This window comes from Canis aureus, chromosome 24 (genome assembly GCF_053574225.1).
Source record: "Canis aureus isolate CA01 chromosome 24, VMU_Caureus_v.1.0, whole genome shotgun sequence".
Classification (NCBI taxonomy): Eukaryota; Metazoa; Chordata; class Mammalia; order Carnivora; family Canidae; genus Canis; species Canis aureus.
In genome coordinates this window covers 38507939-38523382 of record NC_135634.1, presented here as the reverse complement: position 1 = coordinate 38523382, position 15444 = coordinate 38507939, and the positions used below count along the sequence as shown (strand labels likewise).

Below are 15444 nucleotides of genomic sequence, written 5' to 3'. Positions count from 1 at the left end.
CACAGGACTCAGTCCTAGGACCCCGGGATCACAACTTGAGCTGAAGGCAGATGCTCAACCACTGAGCCACCCAGGTACCCCTGGAATGTCTTCCAACTTAACTTGTTATCAAATTAAAATAGACCGTCGTAAATTGTTTTATGTGAGCCTTGTAGCAACCACAAAACAAAAACCTATTGTAGAAACACAAAAGATTAAGAGGGAGCAGTGCTTATATCACTATAGAAAATCATCAAATAATGAAGGAAAAGACCCAAAAACTACAAAACAACCAGAAGTCAACGAACAAAATGGCAATAAGTCCTTCAGTAATCACTTAAAATGAGGAAGAACTAACCTCTGCTATCACAAGACATGGAGTCCCTGACTCTGTATGCTGCCCACAACAGACTCACTACACATGGAAGGACATAGACTGAAAATGACACAACGGAAAAAGAGATTTCATGCCAATGGAAACCAAAAGAAAAAGCTGAGGGAAGGGATACAGACCTCATAAAACAGATTTTAAAACAAAGACTATAATAATGGACATTATTACATAATGATAAAGGGATCACTCCAATAAGAAGATACAACATTTATAAATATTTCTGCATCCAACATGGAAGTACCTAAATAAATAAAATATTAATAGATCTAAAGAGACAGGTAGCAATACAATAATCATAGAGAACATAATACCCCCAATTTCATCAATGGATAGATAATCCTGATAGAAGATCAATAAGGAAACAATAGTCTTAAAGGATATATTAAACCAGATGGAAAAAAAATAAATAAATAAATAAACCAGATGGGACTAACAGGCACACACAGAACATTCCCTCCAAAAGCATCTGAACACACACATTCTACTTAAATGCACATGCAACATACTCCAGCATCGATCACATATTGGGCCACAAAACAAGTCTTATTAAATCTAAGAAAACTGAAATTATATCAAGTATGTTTTCTGACCAAATGGTTAAGAAACCAGAAAGCAATAAGAAGAAAACTGGAAGGGATCCCTGGGTGGCTCAGCGGTTTAGCACCTGCCTTGGGCCCAGGGTGTGATCCTGGGGTCCCGGGATCAAGTCCCACATCGGGCTCCCTGCATGAAGCCTGTTTCTCCCTCTGCCTCTGCCTCGCCTCTCTGTGTCTCTCATGAATAAATAAATAAAATCTTTTTAAAAAAAAGAAAAGAAGAAGAAGAAAACTGGAAAATTAACAGATATATGGAGTCACAACAACTGTTAACTACACAACCAATGGGTATTACAAAAAAACAAAAGAGAAGAAAACTTACCTTGAGACAAACGAAAATGGAAAACACACCAACACATACAGGATGCAGCAACAGCAGTTCTACAAGGGAATTTCATACTGATAAATGCCTATACCAAGAAATAAGAAAAATCTCTAACTTCAAATCTCAAGGAACTAAAAAAGGAAAAACAAATGAAAATGAGAAGAAAGTATGTATCAAATTTCAGAGCATTAATGAAATGCAATATAAAAAGACATAGATCAATGAAACAGAGGGTTTTTTTGCAAAACATAAAATTGACAAACCTTTGGCTAGACTCACCAAAGAAAGAGAGAGAGAGAGAGAGAGAGAATTAAAATAAAAATTAGAAGTAAAAGAGGAGACATTACATCTAATAGTACAGAAACTACATAGGATCATAGGAGACCACGGGGAATAACTATACACCAACAAATGGACAACCCAAACGAAATGGATAAATTCCTAGAAACATACAACCTACAAAGACAATCACAAAGAAACAGAATATCTGCATAGACCTATTACTCATAAGAAGACTGATTCAGAAAATAACTTCCCAGTAAACCAAAGTCAGGACCAGATGGCTTCCCTAGTGAACATTTAAAGAAGAATTAAAACTGATCCTTTTCAAATTCATCACCAAAAAAAAAAAAAAAAAAGATGAACGAATGCTTTCAAAGTCTTTAAGAGGACAGTACTGCCTTGATATCCAACTGGTCGAGAACACCATGAAAGAAGAAGCTTACAGGCCCATATCCCTAATGAGTATAGATGCAAAACCCTCAATTACACTTTAGCAAATGAAATCAACGTAACAGAAGAATTACATACCATGATCAAATGGGGATTCATTCTAGGGATGCAAAGATGGTTCAACATCAGCAAATCAATTGATGTTGATACACCTCGTTAACAAAAGGAAGAATAAAAATCAGTACAACAGATACAGAATCATCTGACAATATTTAACAGCCATTTATACAAAAAGACTCAAGAAAGTGGGTATGGGCATCAAAACTACAGTGAGCCATACCTGACAGCATGGCTAAAATTACCAAGTCAGGAAACAAAAGCTATTGGTGAGGACTTGGAGAAAGGGGAACCCTCTTGCACTATTGGTGGGAATGCAAGCTGGTGCAGCCAACTGTGGAAAACACTGTGGAGGTTTCTCAAAAAAATATAAATAGAGCTACCATGTCATCTGGCAACCCCACTTCTGGGTATTTATCTGGATAAGATGAAAACACACTGGAAATTACATCTGCATCTCACTGCTCAGTTGCAACATTATTCACAGTAACAAAGACATGGCAACAACCTAGGTATCCATCATGGATACACTGATACAGAGGACAGGGTATCCATGCAATAGAGTATTTATTATTCAGCAGTAAAAAATCATGAGATCTTGGCATTTGTAACAACACAGGTGTTCCTTCAGGGCACTGTGCTGTGTGAAGTTGGTCAGATCCAAAAAGACAAACATTACATGATCTCACTTACACGTGGGATCTAAACACAACGACAAGCCATGCTCCCAGATACAGAGACCAGAGCTACTGCTGGTCACCACAGCCAGCAGACAGGAACCAGGAGTCAGAAGTCACAGACTCCCAGGTGTGAGATATAAAATCCTGCAGAATGTGAGGCACAGCATGGTGACTAGAGTTCATGATGCCACCCTACATATTTGCAAGCTGCTGAGAGAGAGAATCTTAGAAGTTCTCATCACAAGAAAAAATGTGAACGTATGTGTGGTGAAGATGCTCATGAGCCTTACCTTGTGGTCACCACGTACCAAGTACAAACATCAAAACATCATGCTGCACACCCCAAACTACTCTCATGTTCTGTGTCAGTATACCTCAACTGAAAAAATGGGACAGGATCAGTGTGACTTGATAAATAAGTTATTGATCTATACAATGAATTACAGCATCATGAAAAATGAGGTAAAGTCAACACGTGCTGACCTGGAACTACTTCCAGGAAATGAAGTGGCAAGAGAGGGTGAAGTGCACAGTCAAATGAACACACACTGACAGCAGGAGCATAAATGAGACCACTCCACTGGAGCTCGAAAGATGCATCCTGGCCCCATGCCCTGGCCATCACAGCCTTGGGGGATGCCTGTGAGAACAAGAGAACCCCCGTCCCCCCAGGGCTCCCTGCACGCCTCCTCCCTTCCAGCACATGCATCTGCTCAATCTGTCAGAAGCCCCAGGAGCTCCAGCTGCAACACACACCCAGAATCTGTGCCGTCACCCCCATCAACACCTCCACAGCCGCTTCTCTAGTGGGTCTTACCTCTACCTGTGCTCTGCCCTTGCATCCCTGCAGCCCATTTCACACTGCAGCCAGAACGAGCCCGTTAAAACCTGACGCTGCACTCATTCCCCCGTGCAGAACACCTCTGCCCACCTCAATTAGAGAGAAGCCCCATCCCTACAGCACATGGACAGTGGCTGTGCAACTGGCCCTGGCTCACTCCAGCCTCCAGTGTCCTGCTGCCGCCCCCATGGCACATGCTCCTGCCCCCTGGGAGGCTCCTCCCCACAGATCCCTTCCTCAGAGTCTACCCCATCCACATCCCTGCTGACCACCTCTGCTCCCTCACTGTTTTTATCTCCCACACTGACTTCTCCCCCTCATGGCACTTATTAAATGAGACAAGCCACACAGTGAAGATGTTCTGTCCACTTGCTGTCTGTTGCTCCAGAATGGAAGCTCCATCGGGCATGGGTTTTGGGATTTCCATGTTCTGCTGCACCCCAGCATGGAGAACTCCTCATCTGGACCGAGTGGGTACAACAGGACGTGAAATCAGAAACTGGACACATCTCAGGCCTGGCTCACGGAGGGCTCTGTCCATGCACCCAAGGGGCAGAGGGAAGACTCAGCCCACTGTTTGCAAGGGGTTCTTTCCTGGAGGGGACACAACAGCTGCGTCTTTCCTGCCTACAGGTATGGCACTCCGCAGCTCTCTGGCCAAAGGCCCTCACCCCGCCAGTGTGTGCGGGGCCAGGAGGGCTCACGCACACTCCGTTCATATGAGGTAGCTAATAACAAACACATACACAGTCTCCGATTCCAACACCTGAGGTGTGCTGGACTGAGGACAAGCCCATTGCCTTCAGATTCCCTGGTGCAGTGTGAGCTCAGATGCCCCCCACAAGACTCCGAAGTCAGAGGACCTCTGTCAGAGCCTTCACGAGGCTGGAGTGGCCGCAGCACTGGGGGCCCATCGGGCATGGAGCACATGGCCATAAACACAAGTCTCCTGAATGAGAGAAGGCATCAATGAGAGGCGCAAATGATCAGCTAGGGAGCCAGCAAAGGTCTGAATGAACTGATGAGAGGAAGGGAGGGAGGAAGGAGTGTGCTTCCGGTGGCGTCACGTGTTCCCTGGCGGGATTTCTCCCCCTTACCTTTCCTAGCTGCTCACGTGCTGGTTCATTTAGGGTTAGGAATTTGCTAAGTGGGCCAATTTAAAAAAAAAAAAAAGAAAGAAAAAGGAACGGAAGTGTAGGGTCCCGGCAAGACCATCGCTGAAACAACGGGTCAGGGAATATAAGGTGGACACAGGGAGGTGCAAAACGAGAGAGCTGGCCACATGGGAAAACAGGAGGTAGGCAGCCAAGGTGGTCATGAAACCCTCTGTGCTTCAAGGCTGGGAGGCCAACATTCATGGTTTTGGACCACAGAGCCGGGCCTCCGATACAGAGGACCAGAAGCCCCAGTAATGAGGGGTCAAACCCTGAGGGGCCGGGCTATGTGAGTGCAAGACGGACCCTGAAATCATACTGGTCAGAGAACAGCCTCAGCCCCACAGACTCAAAACGTCCAGACGATACAGCAGCTATGTGGTTGGTTACCCACGCAGACAGGACGTGAGCTAAAGAACAACTCTGTCTTTTCTTACGACATGCTGCAGGACTGTATGACTTTTGTTGGTTTATAATGGAAAAAAATGCAATATCAAAATAAAGTCAGAGATGGGCCTTCACAATCCATATGTAATCATTACTCAATGTAGCAGTAACAACAAATACTGCCCGAAACACTCAGCGCTGGTCTGACGCTGAAGCTAACTTACTACGTCACTTACCTACATCTTTCTTTCCAGTCACTGAAGACACAATCTAAGGCAAGCTGTAATGAGAAAGATCCAAGGCGAAACACCAAGATGACAGCCGGGGTGCTTCTCTGACTGAACAGAGGGGCATAGGAGTGTCTCTTCACCCAGGCACTGTGGCCAAGGGAGCACAGCCCACGACCTCATGGATGTTCCCCATCATCATGATCAGAGACTCCTTTTGCATTCTCGTAAGAGAACCAAAACTACAGCCTCTTTTCTTTTTCCTTCAGAGGATCCACAATTTAAAAATGCTTTTTATGGGCAGCCTCGGTAGCGCAGCGGTTTAGCGCCACCTGCAGCCCAGGGCGTGATCCTGGAGACCCTGGATCGAGTCCCATATCAGGCTCTCTGTATGATGCCTGCTTCTCCCTCTGCCTGTGTCTCTGCCTCTCTCTCTCTGTCTCTCTGAATAAATAAATAAAATCGTTAAAAAAATAAAAATAAAAATGCTTTTTAAAGAATTCAATTACCTTCATATATCCTGGGGCCTATTAGAAGTTGATGATACTTTCTATGGAGTCCCAAATTTACAATGCCTTCCATGCCTCTGCCTACTGAGAACCAAATGACCAAAATAAGCCTTAAAATACTCAAACTTGGGGGTGCCTGGGTGGCACAATTGGCACAGTGTGCAACTCTTGATTTCTGCTTGGGTCACGATCCTGGGGTCCTGGGGTCGAGCCTCATGACAGGCTCTGCCTCAGTAGGGGGTCTGCTTGCCGCTCTCCCTCTGCCCTTCCTCATGCTCTCTCTCTAAAGTAAATACACAAACCTTTTAAAAAAAAATATTCAAGGGCAGCCCAGGTGGCTCAGCGGTTTAGCACCACCTTTGGTGCAGGGCGTGATCCTGGGGTCCCAGGAGCGAGTCCCACGTCAGGCTCCCTGCGTGCGGACTGCTTCTCCCTCTGCCTGTGTCTCTGCCTCCCTCTCTCAATCTCTCTCTCTCTCTCTCTCATGAATAAATAAATAAAATCTTTAAAAAAAATACTCAAACCTGAATTGGAAACAATGGTTAAGGAGAGGTCAATAAAAATAATGCAGTGAAAAGACTTAAAAACCTAAAGGCAGGGATCCCTGGGTGGCGCAGCGGTTTGGCGCCTGCCTTCGGCCCAGGGCGCGATCAAGGAGACCCGGGATCGAATCCCACGTCGGGCCCCCGGTGGATGGAGCCTGCTTCTCCCTCTGCCTGTGTCTCTGCCTCTCTCTCTCTCTCTCTCTCTCTCTCTCTCTCTGTGTGTGTGACTATCATAAATAAATAAATAAAATAAAATTTAAAAAAACCTAAAGGCAAAGGGAGAAAACCTGAGGAGTGCCACCATGAGGGCAGAGCTGAGTGCCCCCTCTGTCACATTGAGCCTCCCAGGATAAGAAGCGCCTTCTTTCCACAGCCCCTCTGAGCCTGGAGTTACTGAAAATGGCCCAATCTGATGAAGGCTACCAATTCTCAGATACGCAGTATCTAGATGCAGCTCTTCAATGCCTTCCCTTTACAAAATCACACAAGATCTGTCCTCAGACATAAAACTGCGTTCCAACAATGCCCCGAGGGAGACATGGGGCCAGATTACTAATAAATATGGTTCTCCCCAAGGCAAAAACTCAAGGAATATTCGGCGGCTCACCTTTCTCCTTGTCCAGTCTATTTTCCCCCGCTGCCATCTGATTGCACGGACACTGCCACGGGCACACACTCATTGTCCCTGAGCGGTCTGCATCTGCTAGAATCCTGGTCAATGTGTGGCCCAGATGGTCTACAGCCTAGTGAGCAACCCTCCTCAGCAGGGGTGTGAGATGATTCCCCCGTATATCAAACTGCTCTGCAGCACAAGACACTGTAGTTCTACACATCTTTTCCACGAAGAACGAAGCACTAGAAATAGGGGTTAATGTTTGCTCCATCATCATTAGCCTCTGGAATATTGTGAATGTTGCTTGAAAAAAAAGTTTAATTAGGATTCGAAGTATGTAGGGGTTCACAATCCCTGAACTGCCATGGTGAACTGTGTGACTGCTTACCTATTTCCTCTGAACTTTTAATCCCAAAATGAGGCAAAAAGAGAACAGGGGGATATTTAAAAGTGTTCTATTTTCATGCCCATCACACACACACACAAAAAAAAAAATTAACAAAGTTGGTTAGAATCTTTATTGACTAACTGATTTTTATGACAATTTTCCTAGTTTTGAAAAGCCTATCCTAAACCAAAGAACCAGGAGCGCTATTTCTCAAAGATATTCAGAGGAAGAAAAGGTCATTTTACATAGTGATTTGAAATGCTGGTTACCTATGGTTTTATTTTCTTTTTGAAATTGTAGGATCAAGGTTAAATTGCTTTTTCTTCCAGGGAAAGAAAAAGATCAGACATTTGCTGCAGGGCTGGGTCATCCATGTCCTCTCCCCACAGGTCTGGCTAGACACACATTTTTGTGAAAACAAGGAAAAAGAGGGGAAAGACACAGAAAAAAGAGTGGGGAAAGAGACCACCTGGATGTCACCAGATACTGCAAAGGACGGAGCACTAGCTAATTCTCATTCCACTTTGCCCAACGCAGGCAGTCCATGGTTATGGTGACACGGCCGTGGCAGTAAGGGCATGTCAGTACTTCCACTACGTGCAGAGAAGCGCCTGTTAGCAAAGCTGGCTACTCAAAAGGACTCTGGAAGAAGTTTGAACGGGAGTGGGCAAGGAGAGTCCATGGGGCAGGGTGAGGGAGACAGGCGGATATGGAGTTCACCACACAGAGCAAATAGTCCTAACCTATGTTCTCTACATCTATGTGTACGCAGAAGACAGTTTGTTCTCAGATACTTAAAATGTGTGGGATGAAGGGGAGACACATCAGGAAAAAAACCCACAGAGTCACATGAATCTCTCAGTGTAGAAGTGGCAACAGGGTACTTCATACATTATAGCTTTCTCACTCTGATGCATCATAGCCCATTGACCCATCCTTGAATAGTGACATCAAGAACCTCCACAATGAATAGTTGTCACTGGGAGTCCACGTAAACACCAAACATTTCTAGATGCATTCAACCAAATTTACATTTAAAGAATTTGCTATGAAAAAAAAAAAAAAAGAATTTGCTATGAGGGCAGCCTGGGCGGCTCAGTGGTTTAGCACCGCCTTCAGCCCAGGGTGTGATCCTGGAGACCTGGGATCAAGTCCCATGTTGGGCTCCCAGCATGGAGCTTGCTTCTCCCTCTGCCTGTGTCTCTGACTCTCTCTCTCACTGTGTCTGTCATGAATAAATAGATAAAATCTTTTAAAAAATTAAAAAAATAAAGAATTTGCTATGAGAACTCTAAGACAAAAAATAACTTAGAAAATTCACAGCTGTATAACATCTAATACCAGCAGCATATATAATTACCAACCTTATGTAAAATTTACAGCCATGAATATTAAATAAAATTCAGAATGGCAGCGAAATGCCACAATATGAGTTCAATAAATATAACGTTATCTTTACTATAATCTGAAATATAAATTAACTTCTATTTAAATACTGCAAAAGCAATCTCTAGCCTAACACTACTAAATTTCTGTCAGAAAATCAGATGGCCTAAAGCAAAAATGAACTAATGGGACTACATCAAAATAAAAAGTTTCTGTACGGTGAAAACAAAAGTAAAAGAAAATGTACAGGATGGACTATTTGCAAATGACACATCAGATAAAAGGTTAGTATCCAAAATCTATAAAGAATGTATCAAACTCAACACCCAAACAACAAATAATGCAACTGAACAACAAGCAGAATGGGGTGCCTGGAGGGTGCAGTCAGTTAAGCATCCAACTATTGTTGGTTTGGGCTCAGGTCATGATCTCAGGGTCGTGGGATCAAGCCCGTGTTGGGCTCCAAGCTCAGTGGGGAATCTGCTGGAGATTCTTTCCCTCTGACCCTAACTCATGTGCACGAGCACTCATTCTCTAAAATAAATAAATCTTTTTTTTTTTTTTTTAATGAGAAGACATGAACAGACATTTTTCCAAAGAAGACATATAAATGGCCAACAGACATATGAAAAGATGTTCAACATGACTCATAGGAAAATACAAATCAAAACCACAGTGAGATACCACCTCATACCAGTCAGAATGGCTAAAATTAACAAGATGTTGGTGAGGATGTCCAGAAAGGGGAACCCTCTTATAGTGTTGGTAGGAATGCAAGCTGGTACAGCCACTCTGGAGAACAGTGTGGAGGGTCCTCAGAAATACAACTACCCTACAACCCAGCAATTACACTACTGGGTATTTACCCCCAAGGACACAAGCAGTGATTCAAAGGGGCACCTGGACCCCAATGTTCATAGCAGCAATGTCTATAACAGCCAAACTGTGGAAGGAGCCACGATGTCCACCAACAAATGAGTGGATAAAGAAGATGTGGTGTATATATATACATACACAATGGAATATTGCTCAGCCATCAGAAAGGATGAATCCTACCATTTGCAATGATGTGGATGGAACTGGAGGGTATTATGCTAAGTGGAATAAGTCAGTAAGAGAAAGACAAATACCATAGGATTTCACTCACATGTGGAACTTAAGAAACAAACAAGCAAAGGAGGAATAAAAAGAGAGAGAAGCAAACCAAGCAAGAGACCCCTAACTACAGAGAATATACTGGGGGTCACCAGAGGGAGATAGGTGGGGGATGGGGGAAACAGGTGATGGGGATTAAAAAGTACACTGATGGGGAGGGGGAAAAAAAAAAAAAAAAAAAGTACACTGATGATGAAAAAAATAATAAAATGATAAAGAAAAATCATATTGCCCATCAGTTTAAAATACAGTTGGTAATTATGCAAATACCAAATAAAAACATATATAAAATCAATTACTAGACTCAAGAGGGCTTGAGATTCCTAAACCTCCAGATGTTCAAACACCACTTGTGATTGGCAGTTATCATACCATGCTTCTGTGTTTGTGCAATCTCTGACTTTCATCTGATAACTCCCAATCTGTCTTCATCTAGTACTCCAGCCCATGGGGTGTGAGCAACTGTGATCCAAGTATCCTCCTCTTTCACCCTACTGACCATGATGTAGATGCCATGGGTAATACTCCACCTTGGGATAGCATAGCAACCACACAGAATGTCCTTCCATCCCTGACCAAAGTCACTACACCAACTCAGGCTTTCTAGAGAAAAAAATGGATTTGTTTTGTGCAAGCCACTACTACTACAGGTCTCAGACATATGCTGCCAAAACCAGATCTTGATTTCCTGAGGTTCCTCAGCTATAACATGAGGGTAATGGTAATCCTTCTTCTCAGATCACTGTAAGGTTCCTATGGGAAGGTTCCAGACAATGTACTAGGCTGAGGCTTTAGCTAAATAACATGTGGCTTCTCACCAGCCTTGTGTATGGGCAAACTCGGCCAATACAAGCTATGGCACACTGTGGGGACTTCAAAGCAGGTAACATCACACATGTGAAGCAGGCAAATGCTGTGGCTCTGCTTGGCCATAACTTACATGCTGTGACTGACATTACATGGGTTATTCTCTCTGTCAAGGTCCCGACTCCAGGATTCACATCTCTTCCAGCCATCTTCTGTTTTGATCCAGCTCCATCCAGGAGATCTCCAGTCCTGACCCAAAAATGGCATAGTTCTCCTATAACAGAAGGAATGTATGTGCAAATATAGTTTCCTGTCATTTAGAACATTTATTCATTAACTTAAAAGAATAAAGTTCTTACTATATAAATGTCTGCATATGCCCTAAATGCTGAGCAGACACTGGTGTTCATACAGCACCTGGGTAAGATGGACAGAGACAACTCTCAGCAGAAATTAGAAGCAACATGATGCATACACTGTATGTACTCCTGTTTGGTCAAAGCATACAGCGTAAGAGCGGGTACAGGAAGTGCTAAGAAGTGAGAATGGAGATGTGATCACGTCAAAGAACTAGACTCTGCTCTGAGGGCAACAAGGGGCCCAAAAAAGGAGCCTCGGCAGGCAAGTGATTCAATTCAATCTTTACAAATGGCTCCAGGTCACACTGTGAGGATGGAAGCTGGCATTGGCAGGGTGGCACCTGGAGGCAAGAGGAGTCGTTAGGGCTGGCAGCTTCTGAACACTGGCCCCCAGAAGGTTGGAGTCTCTGCAGCAGGACTAGAGAGGGTAGATTCTAGAAGCACTCAGGAGGCATAGTCAAGAGCAGTCAAGGACTTCTATCTCACACACTGTCTGGCTCTCTCAGGATTCCAAGGAGCCAGCCACCATGTTCTCTGCTCCCCCAAGGAAAGGCCCAAGGGGCAAGGAGCAAGCATGCAGACTGGCTGCATGTGTGCAGGGAAACCACAGGTGGCCAGATTTTAGTTTCTGGCACCAAAGAGACACCGATTTCAGTTTTGGAGGGCCTGTTAGATTTGTCGAACCCATGGTGATAAGCACTATACTGGAATCCACATATAAGAATCCTTGTGTAAAAATTATGCCCTTGAAAACTGACAACACAGATATTATTACCTTCATAGAGCTTACAATTTAGTGAAAGCAAGACACCCAATACTAGCTCTTCTACTGCCTTGAGTGGTACCTCTTGCTCAGTGGTTTACAACCCTTGCTGTGCGCTAACAGTACAGTCTTGGAAGCTTTTATAAAATACAATGCTTAGCTTCAACCCCAGATCTGTGGGTGATGGGTACATGTATTTTCTAACAATGCCAGGCACACAAGGGAACTCAGTAAACACAGAGAGAATGAATGCATATACACATCCACCGTTCAGAAGAGAGAAGACTAAGGCTAGACAACAAGACCAGGAAATCCTCAGCATTCAGCTAGGAACCAAAGCCAGAGGAATGATACCACAACAGAGAACACATAGAGCCAAGGAAAAAACTCTAAGAGACAATGACAGTTAAGGGACAAGCAGATATATATGGGCCAAGAAAGGGAATTGAAAAGAAGAGCCAAAAAAAAAAGAAAAAAGAAAAGAAAAGAAGAGCCAAAGAGCTTGAGAGAGGAAGTAGGAAATCAAGAGATGAATGTATTTTAAGAAAGAAATGATTGACAGAGAGTAAAATACTATCAACAAGCTAGTACAGTAAGAATTGAAACAGTATATAGTTGATTTAGTCACAAAAAGGTAGAGGATAACTCAACCAAAAATAGTTTCAATAGAGTAATGTGTTATATTAATCTCACATCCAAAGTAGACTTGGAGTATTTCTCTAATGTGGAGTATTTCTAACAGAGTACTTGAGAGACAGAAGTTTTCAAATATAATCTCCCAACTATATTAATTATAACTAACAAAAAATAGGCTATTAGGTAGACATTTATACTGCCCTAAAACAGACAAGTTAGAAGGAAATTCTAAGTCTTCAACAGTATTTCTGGGCCAACTCTAAGTGCTCATTTCCTTAAAGTAAAATATATGATGAACTCATCTTCCCATAAACCAAGAGGATCTCTAAACCCTGCTACACTTGGATTCCCAATAAGACCACATCTTTAACAGCCACATATTCATTCATTCAAATTATTTTAGAAGATCCTTAAAAATCATTATTTAAATCTCAGCACTGTTTTTATAAGTATCATCTTACAGACTTGTTTCAAATTACCAATCACCCTAAAATGCAGAAGCTACAACCCCATCTGGTCAATGCATAGGTATCTAATAAAACTGTCTCCCATAGCATCCACTCCTCCCAAAGAAGGCAAGTGCATACCAGGATAGAGCAGATGCTGCTCACAGGGTAGTCTCATAAAACATATACGAGAGAAAAATGTCTGTGAGGACCACTGCTGATGGCTGCCAAAGTACCTCTCGGTATCATATATGGTGGATTCAGAAAAACTTATATTTAAAAAAAGTGGCAACTATTCAGAATACTGCTAAACACACCAAATATAGATTACTCCAACGACAAAGTTAAACACAAGCCAGATGTGTTATTATGCTATGTAATCCCTCCCTAAAGGTGTACTATCTAGTCGAAGAACTAAATAGACAACAGCCACATCTTCTTTATCCATTCATCAGTGGATGGACATTTGGGCTGTTTCTGTAATTTGGCTACTATTGATAATAGTGCTAGAAATATCAGGAAGCACAAACCCCTTCAAATCTGTATTTTTGTATCCTTTGGGTAAATACCAGTAGTGCAATTGCTGAGTTGGGGGTGGGGGGGGGAGCAGATGGGTGATGGGCATGAGGGAGGGCACCTGTAATGAGCACTGAGCATTATGTGCAAGTGATGAATCACTAAATTCTACTCCTGAAACCAGTATTATACTGTATGTTAACTACAATTTAAATACAAATTTGATGGGACTCCTGGTGACTCAGGGGTTGAATATCTGCCTTCAGTTCAGGGCATGATCCTGGGGTCTGGGATTGAGTCTCACATTGGTCTCCTTCCAAGGAGTCTGCTTCTCCCTCTATGTCTCTGCCTCTCTCTGTGTCTCATGAATAAATAATTTTTTTTAAATCTTTAAATAAAAATTTGAAAAAATAAAATAAAGATAACAGCAAATGAGAAAATTCACACAAATAATATATGTAAATATATCTAAAACAAAAATATATTATGTATGTACTGAATGAGTGGTAAAGAGAATAACTAAAAGAAATTCAGAAAGAAAAAAAAAAAAGAAATTCAGTAAAAAGCAAATCATTTGGGACCTCTGAGGAAAAACCAGGGCATCACCTTGGCCTTAAAGCACGGTTAGATCTCAATTACATGGAAAGACAAGGGGAAAAAATACCAATCATAGAAATGGTGGGTAAAAAAAAAAAACATACAAAACTGGGAATACATGTGACACCTTTGAGAATGAACAGAATTGGTTGGCTGAAATAGAGAAATCTTTGGGAAGGTTGGCAGGTAGGTTGGAAAGGTGACCAGAAGCCAGATCACAGAAAACTTCAGTATCAAGGCCGCTTAGACTTTATTCTCCAAATAATTATGTTTTGGGGCAACACAGTGATATGAGCAGTGCTATTTTGAGAATAACCTGCCAGGGATTGTGGGGTGAACGGGAGGCAGAAAGCACAAGTCTTCAGGCGACAGAAACCTCCTGCCAACTCCTCAGCTAACAAACTTGTCTTAACACATGAAGATGCACAAACATTGGCCTGTCTAGGTAAGCACTATGCCCACTCACCACTTAATACAGTTCTATTCAGGCCCCACAAGCTACTCCTGTAACATTTAAGTAGTTTTCACTGTGAAGTTAAGAATCAGCTTGCTGTTTTGAGTAAGATAACCAACTCTTTTGCAACTCCTTCTGTGAGAACTGAACATGGTTAGCCTGACATTTCAGGTGCTTGGTTTGTATTTATATGGAGTGGCAGGAATGAAGTGCAGCCCCATGGACCAGGGAAACTTAAAAGCCCATTTTCAAGAGTTTTTATCTTCAACACAGAGGAGAAGATTCATTTTGTTTTAGCATGTGGATTCCACAGACATGACATATGCTCTTTGGATCACAATGGAGCTTTATTTTAAAGTATAATCAATCCTATACAGGTCACAAACGAAGGCAGACTCTAGAAGAGTTACTATAAACAGTAAGAAAAAGCCATCAGGAAAACACAAGAAGAAAAGAAAAACAAGACACGGCGTAATCTGAAAGGCCTGGTATCAAATTTTCAAAAATACTCCCGACCTGAGACATCTAAATTTGCAGATTGGAAATATTACTACACTTTCGGAATAACAAACAACCCATCACTTTTTATGGAAATGTATTTATCTGCCCTGCTAAAAGACCTGAGTTGCTATAACTTTATGAACTTTAAAATCACATTTGTTTTGAAAAACTTCAAACACAAAAATAAAAGCAGGGGCACCTGGGTGGCTCAGTCCATTACTCATCTGCTTTCACCTCAGGTCAGGATCTCAGGGACCTGGGATGGAACCCCACGTCTGGCTCCCTGCTCAGCAGGGAAGTCTGTTTCTCCCTCTGCCACCCACCCCACCCCATATTCTCTCTCTCTCTGCCTGAAGTAAATAAAATATTTTAAAACATAAACTGACTCCTGAAAATC

The 15444-nt window shown here is 42.6% G+C and overlaps 1 protein-coding gene across 9 annotated transcripts in view; it reads right to left on the bottom strand.

The window, feature by feature from the left end:
- Positions 1-15444, bottom strand: part of FBXO25 (F-box protein 25) — a 60880-nt gene that overhangs the window by 33103 nt on the left and 12333 nt on the right. For 8 of the 9 annotated variants that reach the window (XM_077868973.1, XM_077868969.1, XM_077868971.1 and 5 more), the window contains exon 2: positions 10909-11049. In XM_077868973.1, coding sequence (XP_077725099.1) covers positions 10909-11042 — 134 coding nt within the window. In that variant the 5' untranslated portion in view covers positions 11043-11049. Of the gene's footprint in view, positions 1-1291; positions 1351-2104; positions 2141-10908; positions 11050-15444 lie in introns of those variants that run through there. The other variant, XM_077868977.1, reaches the window with a different exon arrangement.